General features: G+C 42.9%; 1 protein-coding gene across 10 annotated transcripts in view; it reads right to left on the reverse strand.

Moving 5' to 3' along the window:
- Nucleotides 1-24,983, reverse strand: part of rapgef2b (Rap guanine nucleotide exchange factor 2b) — a 126,003-nt gene that overhangs the window by 30,488 nt on the left and 70,532 nt on the right. For 4 of the 10 annotated variants that reach the window (XM_054793010.1, XM_054793007.1, XM_054793005.1 and 1 more), the window contains 3 exons: nucleotides 24,713-24,788; nucleotides 20,485-20,652; nucleotides 15,411-15,428 (listed from right to left, as the gene is read on the reverse strand). In XM_054793010.1, the coding sequence (XP_054648985.1) occupies nucleotides 15,411-15,428; nucleotides 20,485-20,652; nucleotides 24,713-24,788 (262 nt within the window). Of the gene's footprint in view, nucleotides 1-5,727; nucleotides 6,698-15,410; nucleotides 15,429-20,484; nucleotides 20,653-24,712; nucleotides 24,789-24,983 lie in introns of those variants that run through there. The other 6 variants (XM_054793011.1, XM_054793009.1, XM_054793008.1 and 3 more) reach the window with 3 other exon arrangements.

Below are 24,983 nucleotides of genomic sequence, written 5' to 3' on the forward strand. Positions count from 1 at the left end.
TGGTGAAGCCTGCTAGAATGTGAGATGAAACGTCTTTTAAGACAACCTGAACAGCCCGGTTGGGATTGATTCAACGCCTTGAGAATACAATGACCTGGATGACGAGAATACTCACAGGCATACAACAGAAGAACTCTATTTACATCTGTCATCTCTCAATGTCCGTGGTTGTAGACAACCACAACATATCACACCGGCTAACCTCCAATTACTTTTGATATTTTTTATATAACTGGAAACTGCAACCAAACAAGCTGGAATTACAGTGACGCTCACTGCTAGTAGCGCATCAAGCCTAATCTTTTAACTACAGGCATCACTGCAAACGTGTGCTACATGCTATTGAGAAGAGCAGAAGAAGGCGTGGCGTCCTAAATGAGTTAGCTTACACATTAAACAAGATCACGGCAGGCACACACGACTAGCCATGAGGAGAAAGTCAATAAGGTCTTCCGACCAGCCGCCGGAGTGGTCCGCGAGTCAATAATAAAACCCCCTGGCAATCACAGAGAAAGCCCCACCCTCCCGCCTCTGCGTACACACAAGCTCCTCCCCCAGGAAATCAGGATAAAGGGAGAGGATAATAAAACACTTAATCCTTCTCTCCACTCATTTAGGTCATCTGTCTGTGGGTCAATAAGCCGGCCGGGGTCCATTCAGTCCATAAGCATGTGGTCCATTGACCTCCTCGCTCCGATGGCATGCGAGGGGAACAAGCGGAGCGCATTAAGCTCGGACAATCAGCTGTGTGACATCTATCTTGGCGCACGGCGGCGGTGGCGTTATCCGTTAAGTTAGGATGATAACGTCTTTTGCCAACATGCTGGAATAAAACCAGATGTAACAGTCTTACCTGATATTGGCACTTGTGCGATTTGAGTGCGACCTTGTCGCCGGCGTGCAGTCACATGGGAAGGGGGCAGAGGAGCGGGGATTAAACAACGCTCGACGCACTAATGCCCGAGCCACGGCGCTGGTTTCGGCCTACATGTGAGCAGATGTGGAGCTCCTTAAATTACACTGCAGACCTAATGACCTAGATCGGGGGCTGGAAGCACTGGCTGCCTCTCAATCTAGTTAGAGGTCTTCTATATTGTACGACCAGGGCTGGATGGACATTACCGCGGGATGGGCGGGAAGGCGATGCCCTGGCTAATGCAGACACCCGATTGTGTGCAAGGTCGAATCAGGCCCCACCAGGCAGAAGAATCTTGTTCGCTTCAGTACACAATTTTTGTGGTGTTGTCATTGGCAACAGTTGTAAAAGGTAATAAAGTAGAATAAATAAAATACCCTTCTAAATCTGACCAGTTTAATTTGGTATCTTACCGTAAACATTTCCAAAATACCCAAACTAAAATTTCTCGCTTTTCAGAATGCTTTTCGTTGTATGATACGGTTGACTGGTGAATGGATGAAGAAATAAATGAGCGAAAAAAACAAAGATATAATAGAAAATGTGGTCAATTAGGACATTTTTATGAGGAATCCACATTTTGAAGACAGCGAATGCACACAGCAAGTCGGCATCCCAGAACTGTACGGGAAACATGGCTTACGCTCCCACTGCAGTCGGCGTGTATGGTTTGGTCGCAGTCTGCTGCTTCTTATTATTTACATAGCTGACTTCGTCTGTGTAGGCTCTCAGTCGTACAGGAGTTGTCCATCGACTGACTGTCAGGATGGGGTTTCCCATCCCCCAACTGTACCATGGCAAGTCACTAACAGAACTGGACTAAATTTAGCTCAGAGGCGTCCGAAGCTCCTTGAAACTTGTTTTTTTTTTTCCTTCTTTGACAAGTTGAACTGAAAAGTTCCAGTTTTGAAGGGCATAGAACCAGCCCGCAGTTCTCCTGCTGTATCGTCAGCTGGCTTGAGACTTAAGGATCAAGAGATTAACGCCCCTTTTTGGCAGGGTGTCTGATTAAATAGGCCTGATATGCTAACAGCGGCTTTCCCTCCATAGGTCACAGCTCAGATGAGTGAAAAGAACGTTTATCATTTATTGTTCATTTCCTTGCTTAACTTGATGCATCAAGCTAACTCATCCACTTATCTTCAGTAGATGTGATTTCCATTAAATGATAACCATAATCTGCGCCATGGCAACACGGCAACACGGCAACCCATCCGCTTGTCCTGTGTCCTGTTGGGTTAAAGCTACAACGCGACCACAACGACCGACCACCGAGGCCTCTATGGCGGCGCTGTTACAGTAATAAAAGTCCGGCGGCTTGGTGTTTACACTCGCCATGTTGGCTTTCCTCCTGGGATGATTGAACATTTACACAAGCCACAGTGAATATGCTAACAACGTACAGATAAGGGGCGACGAGATAGACCGAATTGCAGGGGAAAAGCCATTCAAACTGAGCAATGGCTGTAGATTATGTGACTAATATTCACACGTCTGCTTTACATCATTTGAGTTACTGGCTTACATACTGTACCCCCCATCGTATGATTAATGTTACATGTAATGTGCAGTGCCCGACTGCTTGTCCCACTTTTGCAGTTTCCTAGAAAACTTGTCAAATCAGCATTAAAAGGGCAACTTCAACGTTACTTGAATGACACGGCACAAGCTGTACGGCACTGTGGTATTGTTAGCACGGGAGTGCCATTAAGTGTCGTTTGCATGTTGCAGCTAGCATTTAAAACCCCCATCTGCCACGGTTGTTAGCGTTCTTTCGCCTGGTACAAAAGGAGGCAAAGAAGGTGCAATAAAATCCACTCCAGATGATTAAAACACAAGCGCGCATGTATACGAGACGTTTTTGTGGCTCCATAAAGCCTTCAAAGCACACAAACTGTAGGGCGATGCGACACGGACGATGACACATCCATGACTATTATGGCGACATTACGGTGATTTGTTGTCATTTATGAGTGCTACAATACGCGCCACTTGTCCCTCTCTGGCTTGATTTACAGCCCTGCCTGATTGCACGCATGTGTGTGCGTGTGGGCCGGGTTTGTGACTGATACGAGTGGCGCTGACTGCAGATCAATTCCTTCAAGTGCACGGTCTCGGGCTTGGTGAGTGCAAGCTGGAGCTGCTTCCAGCACCACGGACAGCACCACTGTCTCTACCACCAATGGCCTCGATGACCTTTCCGGTCAGTGCTTGGAAGCGGAATAACATTAATACGAGAAACAACATCCATTAGGATCACCCCTAGAGATATTCTGGATCTTATGAAGCTAAGAAAAGTAGCTTTTGTACCTCCTAGTTTGTAGTTCTTTAGAAATTATTTGATGATCAAACAGTACGAGGGCAGTTTTGAATGAGTTAAATAATCAAGTCTTAGGCCACCGCCAGGTCTGCAGTTTTAGCAATGCTACATATGACTAAAGATGACTATGGTATTCCCAGGCATCATATCAGTATACAACCAGTAAAAGTTAACATACTGCAACAACGTGTCCTATGTTTGATATTGTCCTAAACTCTAAGCCCTATTGGCCTATATTCCATACGCAAATAAGTAGTCCAACTTCTACAGACATTAAATGCAGACTTTGCTTTAAAAAAATAAATAAATAAAAATTAAAAAGGGCTAAAGGTGAAGGCAATTTTGCTACAAAATCGCTATAAAGCGACTAAAACGCTGAGCTATGCCATTGTTTTGTTTTGGTAAATTGTACAATGAACACTTTGCATACTTACTACCAATCATTTTCCACGTTTAGATGAAAACAGTAAAGTTATCATAAACATCCTCTTTTGTTTGTCCAATTTTCAGGCTCCAAAACGCCCCTCACAAATCAGCAAATGCCCCAAACTGCCCTTAAGAAGCTACAGCAAACTATTGTCAGCATAGTTTGCCATAGAACATTGTGAAGGCAGTTAGCCACAGATGGACATGAGTGAAATCATCAAGGCTTTATGCGGCCTTGAGGTTTGCGCTTTTAGCAATGCTACATACCACCACAGATGACTACTGTATTTACTAGACATCATATTACTATACAGCCAGGGAAGGGTAACATACTGCAATGTGCCTTATATTTGATAACATCCAAAACTTGGCACTTGGCACATTCAGCCTGGAGCCCATGTGTCATACGCAAAAGGGTAGTCCAACTTCTACAGACATTAAATGCTGGCTTTGCTAAAAAAAAACACTATAAACACAGTTAAAACTCTGTGTTACGATATTGTTTTGGTAAATCTTTCCATGCGTATTACCCACTGTTTTGGCTCCAGAACACCCATCACAAGGCAACAAACATCTAAAACCACTCCGATAAAGCTATAACAAACTATTGTCAGCAGTGTAACATTGAACATTATGCAGTTAGACACAAATAGACGTGGGTGAAACCAACAGTCAAGTTTTAAGGCTGGGTTATACTTTCCGCGCGGCTCGTCCGCTCGAGAGACCGTGTGTGACTCTATACTCCGTGCGGTGTCTGCTCCCAAACTGCAGGGGGGCAATGTATCAAAAACACATGTCTACCACGGTACTAAACTAGAGCGGAAGAAGTTTGCCATCGTTTACTTGACTTCCAACATGGCGACACTTGCGCCGTCATTTTTCCCAACACAGGGACTTGTACCCCGGCAGGAGAATGTGCTTCCAGAAGGCATGCTGAAGACGGCAAAAGAAAATAAAAACCAAACAACTTGACTTAAAACAATGCTTAAACTACTGTGCGTCAGGGTAGGCTGCCTCATATAACTGCCGATATTTCTGTACTTCAGCTGCGAGGATCTCCTGCTCGTCTGCCATTTTTTTCCGCGTGTCTCCGTCCGCGTAGTTACAAAAACTTGGAGTTGTACGGAGCGAGAATTTTCCGCATGACAAGGGCCACTCGAGGGGGCGTGGGTACGAAAATGATGTCATTTGTCCACACAGGGCCGCAGGGACCTCGTGGATGCGGAAAGCATAAAACAGGCTTTAAGCAGCCACTACACATGAAACCGGAAAATTATGATCCCCAAAATATTCTAAATACACACTTTGCTGGAGAAGTGCTATCAACGCGACTGAAGAGCAGTGTTCCACCATTGTTGTTTTGGTCAACCGCGCATGCCTAGAATGAAGACGTGAACACGCATGTGCATGTCCTTCACGACCGTTTCCCGGCTTCTGTGTGGAAAAAAAAATCCAAGTTTTGATCAACTTCCTGTCAAGGTTGTCCAGTTTTCAGCCTCCAAAATCAAGTGATATCCATTTTCAGTTCTTAACCGTCTCATGTAAACAAGCCTGAAATGGAACAGAACCTACTAAGGTACTGCTACAGTATATAAGGTTTGTGAGACCCATGCATTGTACTGCGTACGTTCATAGCATAACGTTTGTCTTAATAATACTGTTTTTTGTAAGGTTTCTGTCTTCTTCTACCGTACCTCTACCAGTTCTATGTTGCTGTTGCTGCAATACATTATCGTACAGTATCCACACTTCATTACTGGTGCTATTAAGTTCTCTTTTACGCCACTGATGCTCTAGCTTCTTGTTACGTCTTTCTCTGATTGTGGTTCCAATTGTACTTATAGGCCGCTACAAATTAGCAGTGTGTGTAACAGAAAGCACATGGCGTACGTTTGTACTACAACACATGTCAAGAGGCCGGCCAGAGCCCAACTCTGCGAAGGTGGGCCGCGTCCTTGACCCACCCAGCCGAGGGAACGTCCACAAGGAGGCCGGCTAGCCCGAAACCATGATGAGGGGTGGGGAGGGCAAGCGGGAAGATGGACGTCGACACGCTGCTACTCACCGGTGTTTTGTCTTGCTGGCCGGGCACTCCATTGCTGTCTGCCGCCGCTGCTGCTAATGGTTTCATCATGAAAAACTCCTCTCCAGGCTAAAAATATCTGAATAATCTAACATCCCGGGGCGTGTTCTACGTAGCCCTCATTTCCCTGCACGCTGCCTGCCCTCTCCCCTCCCTCGGCGGCTTGACACTTAAGGGAGTATCCGCCGCTTTCTGGGTAGGTCTCGCAGATCTCCCAATCGACACCCAGCCGCTAATTCCAACCAGAGAAAAACAAAAGCAAAGAGGAGGTAGAAGGGAGTGGGCAAATATCCGAGACGAGGCAGTAGCTCCCTGCAGCCTCGCTGGAGCGAGCCACGGCCGAGAGCACTGCTGCCGACAGCAGCAAAAAAAAAAAAAAAAAAAAAAAAGGATGAGAAGGTGGAGGAGGAAAATAAAGGAGGAAAATGTCTGATAACACTTTCGCTCACGGTAGCACCTCCGCCTCACCTCCACCTCTCTCCCCTCCCGTGCCCAAGACGCGTTTCGGCACCATGAGAAGTGTTAGGGAGAGCGCAGCATCTTCTATTAAAACAGCGGTTTGTTTGCAAGCGGGAGTGTGGGGGGTGGGCGCATGTGTGTATATGTGTGTCACGGGTGGAGGAGGGGGATGGCTGTGGAGTGGTGAGGGGGGGGGGTCGGTTGTATTATAAGCACCTCCTTCTTGCCAGCAGCGGCCGTGTGCTCCTCTAGAGGGCTTACAACGCCCCCAGACAGAGATGGCATGGCAGAGAGAGGGAGGCGAGCACGGCGTCCATTATCACTCCAAGCACCGGGGGCCTGGCTGGAAACAGTTGGCATGGTAACACAATGAAGGAGACTGAGGAGACCAAAAAGGGCGGCTCTATCTCATTTTTTTCCAGGCAAAAGATGGCACTAAAGGAGGTTTATACAGAGGAAAAAAAACAGTTGACAATGATGTCACTCTGTCACTGCCTCTCAGCTGGTGTAGCCATGGAAACCGAGCTTAGCACAAGCGCACCCCGCCCCTCCCGCCCTGCTTTGCACACCCTCTGGGAGCCCACGGTTGCTGAGGCAACGGAAACAGCGAACGCGAAAGAGGAGGAGGGGTGGACAAAAAAAAAAGGAAAGCGGTGCCGGCTGAAACGCCGCCTCGCTTCTCTCTCAGATGTACGCCATCATCAGAGTGTCAAAAAAAAACAACACCTTCCGAGATGGTAGGCCACACAGAACGTATGCGAATGAACGGCCCTCCGCCAAGGCCACGCAATCCCGGTTTGGCTCAGTACCAAACTGAGCACTATTTTAAATCAACTGTCTCGCAAAGTCAAAGCAACAAAAAGTCAAAGCAAGTAAAAATTTCTGGACCAGTACCAGCCTTGAATAAGGATTCTTCCTTTGGCCCGCGTCCACGTCGTTTTCACACGGAAATGCGTTTTCCAAATAAACACGAGAGCAGTAGAGGTAGCAACGTAGTTGAAAGGAAGCGGCAGGCGTTACGTCATCATAACCGAAACGTCAATCTTGTGATACAACTCGTTATGTCCACACACCCTTTTTTTGAAGTTGGATTTCAGCACTTTTCAAGCATTTTCGATGGATTTTCAAGCTTTAACGCACCAAAAGGCTGCAGCAAACGTGCGCTGATCTCTTGTGCCTTTTTTTTGGGTTTGTGACCCCAGCAGAGTGCAGCTGCAAAGAATGATTTAAAAAAAAAAACACACACACACACACAACAAAACATCTTTATACCAAACTACCTGCCAATGCGAGTGTGGCAAAAATTTTGAAAAAATTTAAAAGAATACAAACAAAGCATTGCAAAAAAATATGACGGAACAAATTAAGCTGATGCACATTTCCAAACATCCAATAAAATTTGAAATATAACAAAAGTTGCAAAATATTCATTTTCTCATCCAGACACACAGCTCAGACAAAGCCAGAAATTGGGGAGGGGAAGGGAGAGGGGGTCCTGCACCGTGACATCACCTCCCCTGCCCCCCGCCCCCAGCCATGATGTAATGTTTCACACAATAATACCAAAAAAGCTCAGGTGTTTAGCTGTGCACTGCCATCATTAATGCCTTCAACAGTGACCCCAAGGGGGGGACGAGGAGAAAGGGGGACGGTGAGGGGGAGGGGCTTGCACATCCTTACATCACCGTCAAGAACAACAGCAGCAGCAGTAGCAGTAGGCGTCATGTCTAGGGAATATGTGACCTTCCGCCTCCTTTTTAAAGCTTTCTGGGACCGATGAGCCAATTTGTCATTTTTTTCCTCCCTGACTAATCACCAGATAAATGTAAAGTGAGGCGGGGGGGGGCATCGATCCTGACCGATGGAGACAGCGACGTGAAAAAACCCACTTGAGTGGAACGCTAATGTAGTCGCGCTCAATTGCTGTGTGTGCTAAATGCATGAGGGTTGTGTGTGTGCGCGTGTGTGTGTCAGTATGGCCGCCGTGTGTCAGTGTTTTGTCTGCTGATGTGTCGCTTTCTGGCCATAAAGCCTTTAATTTCCTGTGCCAGATGATGCAAACACATGACATGGTAAAAGTGGCACTATAAGTGGATAAGAAATCTTAAGTAACCATCCGAAATGTGAATATATAAGACTATCAAGACAGTCATGTGACTGACATGGCCCTCTTGGAGGTACTAGCATCATTTTAGTATCGTCATATGGTGTGTGAGTCTGCCTTGCGTCTTCTGCAGAACTTCTATTCTACAGAGCAAGCAGTATGAGTGAATGAGCTGGCTTATTGGTTTATACGGAATGAGGCGCAGCGCCAATAGCGGTGCCTGCGTAAAAAGGGCTTTTGATTTTAATGAGCCAATATCTGAGATTTTACTTTACTTTAAAGAAGAGAGCTTGAATAATTCCATACAACTCACACAAGGAAAACCCACAATAAAACTCTCAGTGTACTTTCAGAGCTTGAATTGTGTTATGCTTTCATTTTTTATCATTATGGAGCATAAAGTTCATTAGACATTTAACAAAAAAAAAAGGCGAGCCATCCAGCAAAACACGCCACAATTATGCACAACATTCTGGATGCTACTGTTCCACTCCAGTCCTGCAGGTGGCGGTAATGCACACAGCAACATGGCTACCAAATGCCACATGCAGCGAGCAACTAATGCACTAATGCACCAAAAAAAAAAAAACTTCAAAAGGCGATCAAAAGCGGATATGCTGCTTTAGCGTAATCCTGCTAATAAATAAACCAGTCAAATACAGTGGTACCTCGGTTTTCGTTATTAATGCATTCCAAAAGGTCAAGCAAAAACCGACACATACAAAAACCGAGGCAATTTTTTCCATAGGAAATAATGTAAGCCGTTCCAGACACCCAAAAAAATATTAACAAAAAATACATTTTATAGAGAATAAATATAGTTTTACATGCAGAAAACAATGCAAATAATGCATGGACGAGTGGCGTTCTTTGTTTAGGGCATTAACGGAATTGCGGAATTTGCCAATAAAAAGGGAATCTACTGTTAAATGCGGAATCTCACATAAATTGACAGTGCAAATGAAATGCTGTAACCGTGAGGAGAAAGAACGTTAGTGTGGGGTAATATTTCCCCAGTGGACCGCTCATTCACAGCAGCATGTCCTCACTAACACTAACGAGCCCCCTCCGTTACTAAATATGTCGAGGCGGCAACCGGAAACATCGGCTAAGTCGGCGAATAAACTCTGAAACTCTTGGTTGTCACACAGTGTGAGCTCGCGTACAGCAATGCTAATGCGGATGCGTGTGCGCCAATCAGGCTGTACGAGTTGTGCTTTAAGTGCTTGTTAATGTAACCGGGCGTTCGTGCAAATTGTGTGTGAAATAGGGACGACAGCCACGACTACAAGAAGTACTCGGATAGCTATCTCACTTAGAAACAGTCAAAACACATTTTCAACACACAACACACTTCTGGCCTTCAAAATAACAGCGGCGCACATCCTGTCTAATAGTAATAGTATAGTAATAGTAATGGTAATAAAATAAGGGTGTCATAAAAAATAGCTGACATCGATAAAGGTATTACAATTGCATCTGCAACTATGTCTTCTTTAACCACAAACAAGGATATGATCGTTTGTTGTCGATTTTGTAGCACTGAAGTTAGAAAAGTTAGTGAAGCTACATCCGTAAAGCAGAATTTGGTGGGAAAAAATGGGAAAAAAAAGACACATACTATTTGTTTGGACATTTTATTTTGTGAAACGATACCGTGCAGAACAAACGTGTATGGAAACCAAGGCAACGTTTTGGGCAAAACAAATGTCAGCAAAACTGGGGGATATGAAAGCCAAAGTTTGACTGTACCATGTAACCTAACGCTTTTTTGCGTGTAATCCTGCTAACTGACAAACAAACACGAAGTGACTACTCAGCTAACTAACAATTAAAATCACCAATAATCAAAAGCTGAAAACACACCATGCAGACTCTTGCTTTTTGTGCTTGCCTAAGCAATAGTAAAATATATTTTGGTACAAAGATGTGTGCGATATTTGCTGTTTTTGCATAATAGTGCTAACCAACAAACTACCTACCTAATGTAACAAAGACCTTCAAAACTTTCGCTGTAAACCACTATCGCACAAAACACTACCTGTGCATTTTCCGCTTAACAATACGAATTGTTTTTGTGAAAACAGACAGTTCCAAGGGAGGGAATCGGCCATGTTCTCATCCATAGAACCTAAACCGAGAGCATCACACACCACCTATTATTTGATCCGCTCTGATGTATTGATCAGTGAGCCGCCGTGCATGAGAAAGCTACTAAAGGACGTCTAAATAGCATCGTTAGCGCAAGAAGGACGATCTAATAACCAGACGCCGTTTCAATTGCGTTGACGGCCCCGGGGGCACGCTTTCATTCATCATGCTGCTGTCGCTGCACGCTGGCCTGAAAATAGTTCAGCGCGTCGACAGCAGAGGTTTTTTTTTGTTTTTGTTTTTTTTTAAACGAGTGCACTCACAGGTTGACACAGAGGGCAAACATGTGTCCCGCACCACCCTTGCGCCTGCTGCCTGGCTGCATAAATCATCAAAACCTGCAAGAGAAATGCGTTCTAAGCCGCTGCGTCTTGAGGTTGATCTGTAACTAGAAGCTTCCGGATCGAGTCAAAGAACAACCGTGCAGTGTCACGAACTGGAAGTATTTGAAACTTCGGCTGCTCCAACTAAGAAAAGGACAACTTTAACTCTCAGGACGACTGTTAGCAGACTTTATGCTGACACAACAGAAAATGTCAGCAGCTTATCAAAATCAGTGGGATATTTCCTTTGGAAGTCGTTACCGACGTTCATTTCGTGGCTATTAATTTGTACACATCGTGTTTCCTCTCCAAGAGACTACAAGCTATAACTGGAAAACGGGCAATTAATGTGTTTTGCAGAAAAACAATGCCAACGCCATCAGTCATACGCGAGGGAACCAGTTTTAGCAGCTTCCATCAAACTATTTCACAGCCAAGTACAAATCACATTTGGTTGTGAAGGCCGGCCTCCGTCACATGGGAGCCATTATTGCAAAAACACAAAATAATGGTGTAATTTGTCGGAAAACGTTGTCAGATACAAAGCTTCTCAGGGCGAGAAGTTTGTGTTCCAGTTAAGTCCCTTCAATTGAAAAAACTTTTCATGGTGTTTGGATCTGGTATTCATGTTCCTGTCACTGTCCATTCTTTAGCATGCAGTCACAGTGAAGCAAAATAACGTCCCAAAAATAAAATCTGTCACAGCCTGCAGAATCTATGATGCCAGTGTTTCCCCTAGGGTTACAGCTTTGGGGGGTGGGGGCCAGGTGGCTAAAGAATACAGACAAAAACGCTCACATAGTCGCAAGCACAGTTTAATGTATTGCGACCACTCTGACAGTCACACTTGACATCTGCCACATTTCATAATAGAAATCAATAGACAGACGTCAAAATGATCCACAAAGTCTAAATTTGCAATAGCTCCTTGACATCATTTAAGAAAGCCAGAGAGATTCCAAAATAATCCACAAAATCAAAATATGTAATCACTCCACAACGGTTATATATGACAACTACCAACTCTCACCATAGAAAGCCATAGAAAGACTCCAAAATAATCCATAAAGTCAAAATATGCTACTGCTCCTCATTAGTTTTCATAACCATCGCTGTTAATAATATAAAGCCATAAAAGACTGCATAAAGATCCACAAATTAAAAATATGCAATCGAGCCTCAACAGTTACATTTGACAGCTGTGGCCTTTCATAATAGAAAGCCATAGAAATACTCTATTTAATCAACAAAGTCAAAGTATGCAATCATTTGTCAACCACCACCTTTCATAACAGAAAGCAATGGAAAGACTCCAAAATAATCTGCAAGGTCAAAATATGCGATTGCTCCTCCAGTTACATGTGACAACCACCACCTTTCATAATAGAAAGCAATGGAAATGCTCCAAAATAATCTGCAAGGTCATTATGCGATCTATTTTTACATTTGACAGCCGTAATCCAAAAATCTAAAAATACTCCAAAACTATCCACAAAGTCAAAATATGCAATCACTCCTCGACAGTTACATCTGACAACCGCCACCTTTCTTAGAAAGCCAGAGAGACTCCAAAATAATCCACAAAGTCAAAATATGCAATCAGTCCTTAACAATTAGATGCGTCAACGGCCACCTTTCCCAATATAAAGCAGTAGAAAGACCCACAATAATCCACAAAATCAAATATGCAATTACTCCTCGACAGTTACACTTGGCAACCGCCGCCTTTCATCATAGAAAGCCAAAGAAAGACTCTGCATGAATGTAACGGCAGGGGAATCAATGCAATCGACAAGCTGTGCCATAAAACACTAATCTAATGTCAATGTCAGCCTTTGGCTGTCGCTGTCATTTCAGTTTCATAAATCTGCCTTTGTTACAATGGTAGCCGAGTGTCAAAGCCACTTGAACGAGGGCAACTTTATCCAAAACAAAAAACACAACAAAAAACAGGCTTCGCCATACATCTTAAAATAAAGACAGGCGCTCCGCTAAATATCAGTCAGACAGCTACAGTCGCGATAGCTGTAAATCTGATCGTTTTGTTTGTCTTAAAATGCGACCCTAACGTTCACAAAAAAAATTGTGCCATAATTGTGCCATATAAACAAGATCGCGTTTCGACCCTGATAACGTTACCCTTTTTACGCCTGCCGAGCACCGACTCGTTGGCAATGAATGTCATCTGTCAAGCCTTCTGAAAACACATTACGACTACAAAAAAGACGGCAGCTGAATGTCAAAGCCGACATGAAAAGCACATGAAATGTCAGCTCGAGTGTCGGGATAAGAAATGGACCACAGCCGGGAAGCCATCAGCTCACAGTCCCCCCCCCCCCCCCCCACCCAGGACTGGCGCTCGCCCAAAAATATCTGTTCTATTTCCATCAGGCCTTAATGTTTGATCATCTGCTATAAATAACCACAGACGGAGGTAGGATGTTCATTAAAGCACACAAAGAAGGACCGACTTCCATGTTTAGTACGTATGTTTATGTAAGTCCTCATTCAACAGTCTCCTGATGTATTTTTAGCCTTACATCACACGATGGAGGGACACGAGGAGGAGAGGTGAGCGTAAGAAAACGGCGCAAATAAATCTCGCTTTCTTTACACCGTCTACTCAGACCCGCCGAGTGCAGCCGCGGAAGAGCAGGCAGGTTTGTCACAAAGGGAGGGCTCTAAAAATAGAGCGCCCAAGTGGCGGCGTCTGTTGAGTGGCGGCGTTTGTTGTCTGCCGTAGCTCCTCGACACCTTTAGCTCTGAACCTCCCGGCTTCAACGCTGAGATGAGACGGGTTGGTTTTTTTGTTTTTTTTTTACTCAGTGAAATTGTGTTTACAGCATGCTGTCAATCATGTGATCTGAAACCGACATGAACAACGTGACGTCTTGAAGCAATACAAGCATAATTGACTGAGATGAGTCCGCCCTGTGTATACGCCCAAAACTCCAAAAACGCTTCACTATACATCTTTAAATAAATCCTGCCAGCTATACGTCAGTCAGCTACTGATGTGGGAGCTGTAAGTTTCAGCAATTTGTTTTTCTTCAGCTTCCTAGCTAACTTAGCATGATGTTGCTGGTAAAAAAAAAAAACCCCGTACTATTAGCACTATAGCTAACATAGCTATGTAGCTTTTGTGTACCACTCCTTAAAGTTGCAATGTTGTACGTGACATATGGCATCTATTACGTTGGATAAGTGCAAGGATCCCTGCAAATTTGTGGATTTTTGATCACATTTGTTTTCCTTCTCCAAAACTGTTTTTTTCTGCAAAAATGACACATCATTCATTATACTGTAATTCAGTAATATTATTTAAAAATGTGATAATACAATATGTACAGCACACATGTGCCACTGTTTAAAAAGCCCAGACATTTTACATTTATGCTGTTGTGCTTCACTGATAATGTTTTTAGACAGAGAGCACTTTGTTTGGTGGTCCTTAAACGCACCTTACGTGTGTGACTGTGTTACACCATGATTCAGATTCCATCTGTTCTGGTGATCATCTTACATCAGTGCTTCTGAAATAGTGGGGGAGGCCAGGGCTGCCCTTTGTCACTGATTCTGTTCATTACTTTTTTGGACAGAATTTCTAAGCGCAGCTAAGGCGTTGAGGGGCTCCGGTTTGGTGGCTGCAGAATAGGGTTTCGGCTTTTTGCAAATGTTGTGGTCCTGCTGGCTTCATTGGCCCCTTGATCTTCAGCTCTCACTGGATCGGTTCGCAGCAGAGTGTAAAGCGGCTGGGCTGAGAACCAGCAACTCCAAGTCAGAGTCCATGATTCTAGAGGATGGAGGAGGAGTTTAAGTACCTCCGGGTCTTGTTCACTAGTGAGGGAAGGATGGAACACGAGATCGACAGGTGGGCTGGTTCGTCAGGTGGTCAGGATGCCTCCCGGACGCCTCCCTGAGGAGATGATCAGGGCACGTCCGACCGGTAGGAGGCCTCCAGGAAGACCCAGGGCACGTTGGAGAGACTATGTCTCTCAACTGGCCTGGGAACATCTCGAAATTTGCCATGAGGAGCTGGACGAATAACCGGGGAAAGGGAAGTCTGGGCTTCCCTGCTTAGGCTGCAGCCCCTGCGAGCCACCCTCAGATAAGCGAAAGAACATGTATAGATGGATCACTTTTATTGCAAATGTTGATTTGAAAGCAGCGGAGAAGTGAGCTTTGTGTTAAAAATAGACATTTTATGGGCGTATCAATTAGAACCATTTGTAACACCCGCAATATGAAAAATGTGGATAAAGTGCACAATAGCGCTTCTTGGAGACAAGGGTGGGCAAACACAGCTCATTAGCATTAAAGCTGCAAACACAAAACAGCATGTTCCCAGTTGGTCTTAATGAAAGCACTTTTAAACTGTCATTTCCAGCATCAAGGCTAGATTTGTAACAACACACTTCCAATAACACACTATAGCGACACCTCTGAGACGCATTTCAAATGGTTGGAAATGCTATAATATGGCAGCTTTAAAGTAGTCAAGCAGCAGCTAGATGCTACCAAGGGGGGAACACAGAGATAAAAACAACACGAACACAAAGCTATAAAACACACACACACACACACACACACAGTGGACAGACAAGATGACTGATAGTTACATATGGTACCTGAGCTTTATGGCATTCCTGGGAGCCACGTAAAAGACAGCCATGTAAAAAAAGAGAGGAGATTAAAGTTATCAAACATTCCAGGTGGAAGAACTGCAGGTGAAGCTTGGACGTTGAGTGAATATAAAACATTCGGCAGCAGAGGAAAAAATGCGGACTACTGTGTGACTCACTCTGCAGGAACGTCTAACATGTCTTTCCAAGTTTTGCACCCGCGAAACATTTTGCAGGAATAGAAAAGCAGCTATCGAACGAGGAGGGCGTACTATCAAATCCCCGTTCTTTCGTCGTATGGGATTTGTGTTACGACACGATGTTTAATGCCACGCTACACACATCACTGCAAACTTCATCAGCTAATGGAGCGAGACGCTGATCAAACAAATATGTCACGCTACGCCCGTTTGCAGCTGTTTGTTGGGTTTTTAACTGGATTGTGAAAGAACTGACAAAACGCTCAACAATAGTGTGTGTGCGTGCGTGTGTGTGTGTGTGTGTGTGTGTGCGTGCGTGCGTGCCTGCTCCCAATGGGAGTTCCTCCACCGGGTTAGCATTACATCTACAATACATTTTCTCAGTTGTATTAAGCAGAGGTTCCGATGACAGAGCACATGACTCGCAAAGCAGTTGGACTCGTGACCTTGTCAACACGGCAAAGACTCCCCTGTTTTAGGGTAATGATGTCATGTAATGTGTAGCCATCACCACAGCTTTTTTATTTAAACATTTACAAATTTAATTGGCCGATTTACCCGTTATTGTAATGTTTTATTCCCTAATATCGAAATCGGCATCAGCCCCACAAAAATTGGTCAGGCCCCAACACTGACCCTTCCAAATTGCCAAATAAGATGACCAAACTATTAAACACAGTTCTGTGCGATACAAGAGCATTCATTTTTCATAAATTACAACCGCTATGACAGAACGAATTGTAAATAAAATAAACAGAAGTACATATAAAATAATTAAATTAAACAATTATTAAAAGACAGAAAGCAAAAATAATTACAGTAATACTGCTAACAATTATTATCATTGGTAGTATTAGTATTATATTTAGATTATATTATAGTATATTTATAACGATTACTGTTACTATATTATATGCATTAAAGTCATTATTATTATTGTTATTATTACAATTTCAAATGAATATTTTTAAGTGTACCTGACAAAGTGGCTTAATCTCTAATCACATTTTTAAGAGAAAAACAAATACACAGTGTCAAAACATTAGAATACAGTTGTCCCTCACTACATCACAGTTCGAACATCGCTTCCTCATTGTAGCGTGTTTTTTTTAACATGAATTACTTCTGATCGCTTTTTCATGTTTTTTTAATGCACATTTAAGCAAATTGTCTGTATTTTTTACCTAAATTAATTAGTTCCAAGCATAAAAATGGCTAAATGAATAAATACAGTACAAGTCATTAAGACCACCAACTTGAATGCAGTATTCTACATTGGTCACTAGGTGACAGTAAGTGTTCAATGAGACTACCACCGAAGCACCAAACTTGAACAACCCTCTTTTATTGAAAGTTTAAATGATCTCACAACTGGCACAATAATAACATTATAATAATCAGAATAATAACACGGGATACTGTTGCAGCCAAAGCCCACGACAAGCTAAAACTCAACTCTGAACCCCTGACATCACTTCCTGCCCGCCCCCGAGTCTGCTCCCCTACAAGGTAAACTGTCTTACATGGCTTTTTTTTCCCCCTCATTATATCTACTATATTGGCTAATCTGAATGTAGAGGTGACTGTATGTGTTTTCATGTTGTATTTCATGTTTAGATGGTTCTAATGATGTTAAAAAAACTTATTTAAAAGATCATAAACAGGTGTCCTATGCCATAACTACAAAGATATTGCATTTAAAAAAAAAAAAGGAATCCTACTTTACGGTCGGGATTGGAACCAATTAACCGTGATAAACAAAAGATTACTTTAACGCCAAAAAGTGCATTTATTTCAGTAGTTCCCTTTATAAAGTGAAACTGGTATTGGCTACACATAGGGAAAGGGTGTGAAATCCCCAAATAATTCATTCTTAATCATTGTGGTGATTACAGCGTAGAGCTAATAAAAAAATCCCAAATTCAGTATTATCAAAAAATTGGAATATTGTGGGAAAAATATCCAGCATTGTAACCGAGAGGTGCTGCGCTTTAATCAGCTGAATTAACTCCTGAAATAAATTCACAACATTTTAATTTATTGACGTGCAGAAATCCAGATTTCTGAGCAGTAATTTTCACTCCACTCCTTCTGGGCAAGACCAAACTAAGAGCCTTCATGCTTCCTCTGCCAGAGTTTCTCCTCCAGAATACATCTGAGTAGCGGCTTGCATTCGAAACGCCTCAGATTAGCTCTCAATGTCAGCTTAGCATCCTCTCATCTTCTCTCTCGTTAACTCTCCTCTCCGCGTCAGCGTTTGGTTGCCATGGCGCCTCCCCTTCACGCCCCCCTTTCCCACAGGAGCGAGCGAGGAGAGTTGAGCGTGTGACGGGAGACATCTGGCCATGAGAAAGTTCAGCGCAGCCTTCTGACTCAAAAAACACTGACACTCTAAATTTAGGAAGCAGGGTGCGGCCTGCTCGAGAGAGAAAGTGCCGCATTTTTCCCCCCTTTTTGTCGTGTTGGTGGGGTGGGGGGTTCACAGCGTTCCAGGAGGGGTCGGGTACACTGGCAGAGGCCTTCAGGGAGCGCCGGCAATGTGCGGAATGCGGTGAAATTGCGCAGAACAGGAAGGACACTGTGCGCTAACTGCATGCTGGCTATGTTGTGCGTCGGTGTGAGAATGCTGCACTTCCTATTCCCAGGAAGAAAGCACACAGAAAGAGGAGCCACATAAAGTCATAAAAGGCACTGTTTTCACTGTAGTCATTATCAGTATCCACTAGTGAAGCCCGCATACTCATCGGTAATTACTTATAGGTGCACGATAATAAAGCATGAAATGTATAGAACCATAACGCCGCATAACTGTACAATGCAACGAGTAATTGTATGACTAGGGAAGCACTAGCATGGACAGTCAACTTTATTACAATACGTTCTCCAAACGTGCATGTACAATGTAACGAGTAACTGTGAAACACCAGCTTGACAAGTAACTATATGATGGTAAGCCATCACTGGAATTACAACAGGCAAGCAGTATGGATTATGAAGACGCAGCATTGGAGAAACACCTTCATTACCTTGAACAGCTACCTGGGGCAACCCGACGGCCTGCCCAGCAACAGACAGAAGCACGGTTGCTGTGCTAGCCTGACGACCACGCTACAGGCTAGACTGTGACTTCGATCGTTTGTGATGAGTCTCTATACATTTTACACTTTAAAGGTTTCTGAGGCATATTGTAGGCCTTAAAGGAAAACTGCACTTTTGCCCATCATCCACAATCCTTATATTCTCTTTTCTGTGCATTCTAAAGATATAAAAACATAAAAAGAGAGCTAATTACTGCACATAATGGGACACACTTACGCAGCCTCTAAAGACCGCTATTAAAACACCTCCATAAACCTCCAACAAGGATTTATGGTTTTACATCCACGCTATAACCATGCAGTAACAGGTACATTCATGATAACATGTAATACATACAACATTTTGTCATATTTTGGTCCTTTTAAGCATTACCGGAACCTCCTTCCTGGACACATTGATTTCACATAGCAACATAGACACGAACGCCTACACTTAGCGTTAACTTTTCCAAACTCAAAAATAAAAACACAGCAGCAGCTCCAATATGTAGCTTTAACCGTCGGTAGTCGTCTGAGGCGCTCTGAGCACGTTGTGATGTGCTGCAGGCGTGTGGTGAAGCTAGTCACTAGCCCATGTGGTGTGGCAAGGTGTCAATACACCAGTAACGTAGTTCAATCGGCGTAACAATGTTAATAATAATAATAACAATGTTAGTTAATATGCACATTACATTATATGTAAATGGGGCGTTGCTGATGCTTTTTGGAGTTTTTTTCAGAAGGCTTCATAGGCGGAATAAGTGTTACCTATTACGTACATTCTTAGCGTGGAAGGTGGGCAAAATTCCCCCAAAAAGTGCCGTTTTCCTTTCAACCTGGATTGTGCTGCTGTGCACTCAGTTTGTCATGAGCGAACAACAGCAGTCAAAGAGAGACGAGGAGGGTTATTGGAGCTGCAGCTCATTTAATAACAGACACAGTCAAGCTAGAGAAACGGCGTAGCATACGGTGCAGCAGCAAAATCTCAATTACTCGTGTTCTGCACTATCCGAGGGGTTATGTTCTAAAACAACCAATGAATAGCAAAAAAAAATGTGGGTAATTCAGATGCCCATAATATTTAAATAATAAAGTCTGAATTATGCCTCTGCATTGAGGCACCACCATACTCGGGCTCGCTCCTCCCTCTCCAAACCTTACTGCTTGCTTGACATTGCCATTCAGCTCTAATAATCCTGCCCCCATCTCTTTTTGACCAGGCTTGATGGCAACATTTGCAAATGAATGCCATAACCACAAAAATACCTGATTGAAAATACTTCAAAATGTTGGATACACGTAAAAATATACCTCTCGATATATAAATATGCAAACGCTTGTCCACACACCGCTTCAAAATGAGCACACTTATCATCTATACTAAAAAGAACCTATACATTCACATCAACACATTTTTGACTGCAGGAGAAGCATGTACGGGTTGCACACGCCAATGTACAGTATGTATACTTGACACCATCACGATGAATCCCGAGTGTGCCGCACACAAACAACCACAAAGTCTCACATCAGGGCACAACAACGACAAGGTAGACACAAACAAGCAGGGAAACTATTAGGCAAAACTACAAAAAGTAGACTACTAAAACTACAAAAAAAAGCACCACAAGCTTGATCTAGCTTGATCACAACATCTAGCAAGGAAGGTCACATCAACTGGCATCCCAACAAACTACAAGGGTCAGCTGACACAACAGCAGCGATTCAGCACAGCGAGGGTTAAGAACAGACAAGAGCGGCGCCCACCCCTGTCCTCCTCCCCACATCCCGTGCGACACTCACCGTGTGATACCCCCGGGCTATGGGCGGCTTTCCGGCGGGGTACGGATCCACCGTGTCGATGATGGTCTGCCTCTCCCCCTTCTGATTGATCTTCCGGAAGCGGCGGCGGGACTGTCGGTGGGAGGCTTGGCGCTGGAAGTACTCCTCATTTTCATCCATATAGTCCACCTGGGAATGACGGAGGCAGACGGTGAAGAGGGGTTAGGATGGAGGGGGTGGGGGGTTGAATGTCTTCATTCACTCGCTTCTCTCCCATCCCGTCAACCCCACCCTCCTGACACTTCTGCCTGTCCCGTTAATAAAAGCGTGCGTGTGGGTTGCGTACCTTGTGACAGTCAAAGAGGGAAAACAGAGACTTTCAACGCATCAAAATTACAAGTTAAGACCAGATCCACGCTTCCAAACGTCGTCGTCAAGCCTTCTCTCCACCACTTCTGGCTAAAAAAAAGTCGAGTGCCACTCCACTCACCATGGAATGACATAATAAAACTTCATTTTCCTTTTTTTTTAACTCCTCGCTAATTCACATTCCTACAGCGCTGGAATTACTCCGCCAAAATCTCCCTCTTCCACACCAACTGCTGCCATGACAACCGTCTCTCGTCTCAAATCTCCATGCATGCAAATGTGTACCAACGTGTGTGAGCGTTTGTGTCTTTTTTTCCCCCCACTTCGACATGTATTCAAAGTCAGACATGCAGGACTGGGGAGTCATCTGTATCCATTCCGGCTGCATAACTGTCCTGCAACAGTAATTACAGGGCTGGATGGCACCTAATACAGCAAATGGGAGCGTCTGCAGCAGCAAACCACAGCAGCAACGACTGTCATTTTAAGTGGAAGGGGGGACCAGAGGGGTGTTTAGATGATAGCTCGGCCAACATTAAAGCCCGTGACGACAACGCATTCATACCACACAGCAATTACGGCATGTGAAAGGGAGATTACCGGGATCTGCTGCAAGCTGACGCGGAGCCAGCCAGCTGTTTTCACAGCATCACATGACCATGCTTGGAAAGAGACGCTTGCGAGGGTGTAGGGCTGCAACTCACGATTATTTTAACAATCGATTCATCGGTCAATTATTTTTTCGATTCATCAATGAATCGGATTTTTAAAAAAGCACATTTTTAATTTCCGCCCCTTAGCAGCGCTCCCGTGTAAGAATGCATGAATGGGATTTTTCCCTCCCTGAAATCATAGCAAGGACGGCGTACAGGGAGAATTTCTCGGACACCAAAAGTGAAGTAGAGAAGTATGAAAAATCAACTGACAAACATCACAAACACTCTACTGCAAATCGACGAGTCACTGGCACAGACTGCTACATGTGCATCACCAATAAATAAATGAGAAATAACAAATAAATAAACTTTAGGGGCAGGTTTTGTGTTCGGCATCAGCTCATCTGCTCTGGGGGGAGAGGCGGTGCCTTGTTTGATGGTCAAGTTGTGAAGCACGTAACAAGATGATATGGCCTGCGCTGGACAGGCACAGACATAGCTATTTGTAGTTTCACTGTTCTACCACTAGGTTTTGTGTGTACGCATGGTAAGGGTTGTGCTTAAATGTATGCATTTTCCTACGCACAAGTACAAGTGGTTAAATCCTATGCTTTGCATGGGAATGTTCTTCAGGGGGTTGCTTTGCAACATATCAGAGAGGCAAAAATGTTGATTGCTTTTTTTCCAAAGTCAAAGCTGTGATGTGATGTGTGATGTGATGTGACTATCCTGTTTTGCCTGAAATGCAAAGATTATAGGTCTGCTTTCTGAGGCTGAAATCAGTATATTAACAGTACATTTTTAAATGGAACGATTAATCGATTACCAAAATAGTTGTAGATTAATTGGATAATCGATTAATAATCGATTAATCAATTGAAGGACATGGAACGCTGTATTGCCGCGTGAATCAACACTAGTCTGTAAAACCTCCAATGGTTTCAGTTTGACAGTTTGCTACGTGCTACGCCAATCGATGCCAGTGTTTGATCACTCCCTTGTCAAACCTATCGTGTTATTATGACCTTTTACCACAGTGGCATTTTGTTTTTAAAAACAAACAAGCACAATACAATAACTTAAATAATTGCATTCTCAGGCTCTAAAATAAAGTTGCCATGCAAATAAATGGCCAAAACTGCACCGTTTTATTCCATTTTCTGGCACTGGCACATTACAAACGCCTCCCAAGGCCAGTGTTGAGTCAGGGCACGTGCTCTCATTTAATAGCATGAGCAAGTATGCCCAAACTTGTGAATGGTACTGTAGCTGTTGTACGCTCTTCTATCCCTAAATCACTACACACAAAAGGGTGAAAATTTGTCAAAACATGCACCCCAACTGTTTTGCCTGTGTTATTATTTTTCTGACAAACACACCATAAGGTGGCACCGTTATTAAACCTCAAAATTTGGATCCCATAAATTGGATTGACTTCAAATGTCTCACACACTTCGATGCACTCTGCAAAATACCCTTCACCCTAACTTTAGGGTGTTAAGGCAAACACCGCCAAATTTGGTACACACCTTTAGGGTTCTGGCAAAGACCTGTGTGTAAATTGCAAGCCACCGTGGCTGAAAAACAAGGCCGCCATCAAGCAAAACAGGACTTGGCAACTAATTGTTCACAAGTCACTGACCATTTGATCCAATGATTCTAACACCCATGTTACAACCCATAGGTAGCACCACAAAGGTCATTTAGAGTCACGTACTATAATGTATATGCATGTATTGGTAGGCTAAAAGTCGACAGTAGTCGCATAACTCTGCATCTGGAACAAGTCTGACGACAAAATAGCGTTTATGACTGCCATGTGTCCTGTGGTCTGTGTTCTCCCACTGGATTCATTTCAGATGTGCGTTTTCCTTTCTTGACTGATCACTAAATCTTACTATTATAACAGTACAGTACAGTAGAGTACTTACTACTTGGAGGGTTGTGTCATGGAAGATATCACACACAAAAATTACATTTTCTATAAATCTAGGTCATATGTTTTGTAGTGTTGGACTTCAAGCAACCCCAAACAGCTTGTATTAAGCACCACACGATCATGATTCCCATTTGAGATCTTTTAGAGCAGCAGTGTCCAAAGTGCGGCACAGGGGGCCATTTGCGGCCCGCTGCTGTTTTTTTATTGTCCTGTAGCACGTTCTCAAATTATAATTTGACAGGAAAATAAAATCAGTAATTTACAAGAATAAAGTCAAAATATTAAGAGAAAATGTTGTGATTTTACAAAAACAATGTCCTAATATTCTGAGGGAAAATGTTATTTTAGTAGCATAAAGTTGAAATATTAAAGACGTTATTTTTCAATGTCGTAATATTATAAACAACAAAATAAAAGTTGTCATTTTTGGAAAATTAGGTTGTGTTATGTTATGAAAAAAAAATGTATTAGAAGAAAGTTCAAATAGTTGGAAAGTTTAAAAGAACCGCAAAAATGAAAAAAATAGCTGTAATTTAATATAAAGTCAAAACATTAAGAGAAAAATGTATTCGAACAAGAATTCAGTCAAAATTTTACAAGAATAAACTCGTAGTATTATGAGGAAAAATAATGTCATTTTGGTAGCATAAGGTTGTAATAGAAAAGGAAAAATACGTCTTTTTTTTTTACATAGTATTATTAAAAAAAACAACAACAAAAGTTTGAAATTTTTGTAAAATTAGATTGCAGAAAAAGCTTGTTACAAGAATAAAGTGAAGATATGATGGAAATAAAGTCATAATTACAAGAAGAACATTTATAAGATGAAAGTGGAAATAGTTGGACAATTAAAAAAAACAAATGGAAAAAAGCTGTAATTTTATGAATAAAATATTTGAGAAAAAAGTTGTTAAAATATTTTTTAAATGTTATTTTAAGTCTTAAAAAATGATAAAAAACAAACAAAACAAATTAAAGTTGTTTTTTGGAAACCAGGTTTGGTAAAAAGTTCTAATATTATGGGAAGAATACTGAATATTACAAGAAGAAAGTAGAAATATTCGGAAAATAAATAAAAAATAAATAAATAAAAAGTAAAGATCAAAGTTCATACTGTCACAAAGCTTAGGTTAATATGTAAGTGTCCCTTGCATCCTTTCATTTGTTAGCGTGCGGCCCTCATTTTTAAAAAGTTTGGACACCCTGATCTACAAAGTGCAGCAAATTAGCCAAAACTAAATATCTGGCTTGGCTTAATAAAAATAAAGAAAAAGAGGGTACTCACCACAATCATCTCTGAGGGTTCCAGGACGATGCACTCACATCCACGTCTCAGGCTGCCGGCCGATCGCTTTCCAAAACTGTGGGAAAAGGCATGAAATGATCACAGATTGAACGTCATTCTCTTCCAGACATGAAAGCTTATTCTGTTTCTGTCATTGTCGAGTGGGATCTGATGTACTGCTGCTTTATGACTCACGCTGAGAGCCAGGCAGCACATAAAAATCAAATTAATGTCTGTTTGAGGCTAGAAGACGTTTTATGGATTCATTATG

The sequence above is a fragment of the Dunckerocampus dactyliophorus genome, chromosome 11 (assembly GCF_027744805.1).
Source record: "Dunckerocampus dactyliophorus isolate RoL2022-P2 chromosome 11, RoL_Ddac_1.1, whole genome shotgun sequence".
NCBI lineage: Eukaryota > Metazoa > Chordata > Actinopteri > Syngnathiformes > Syngnathidae > Dunckerocampus > Dunckerocampus dactyliophorus.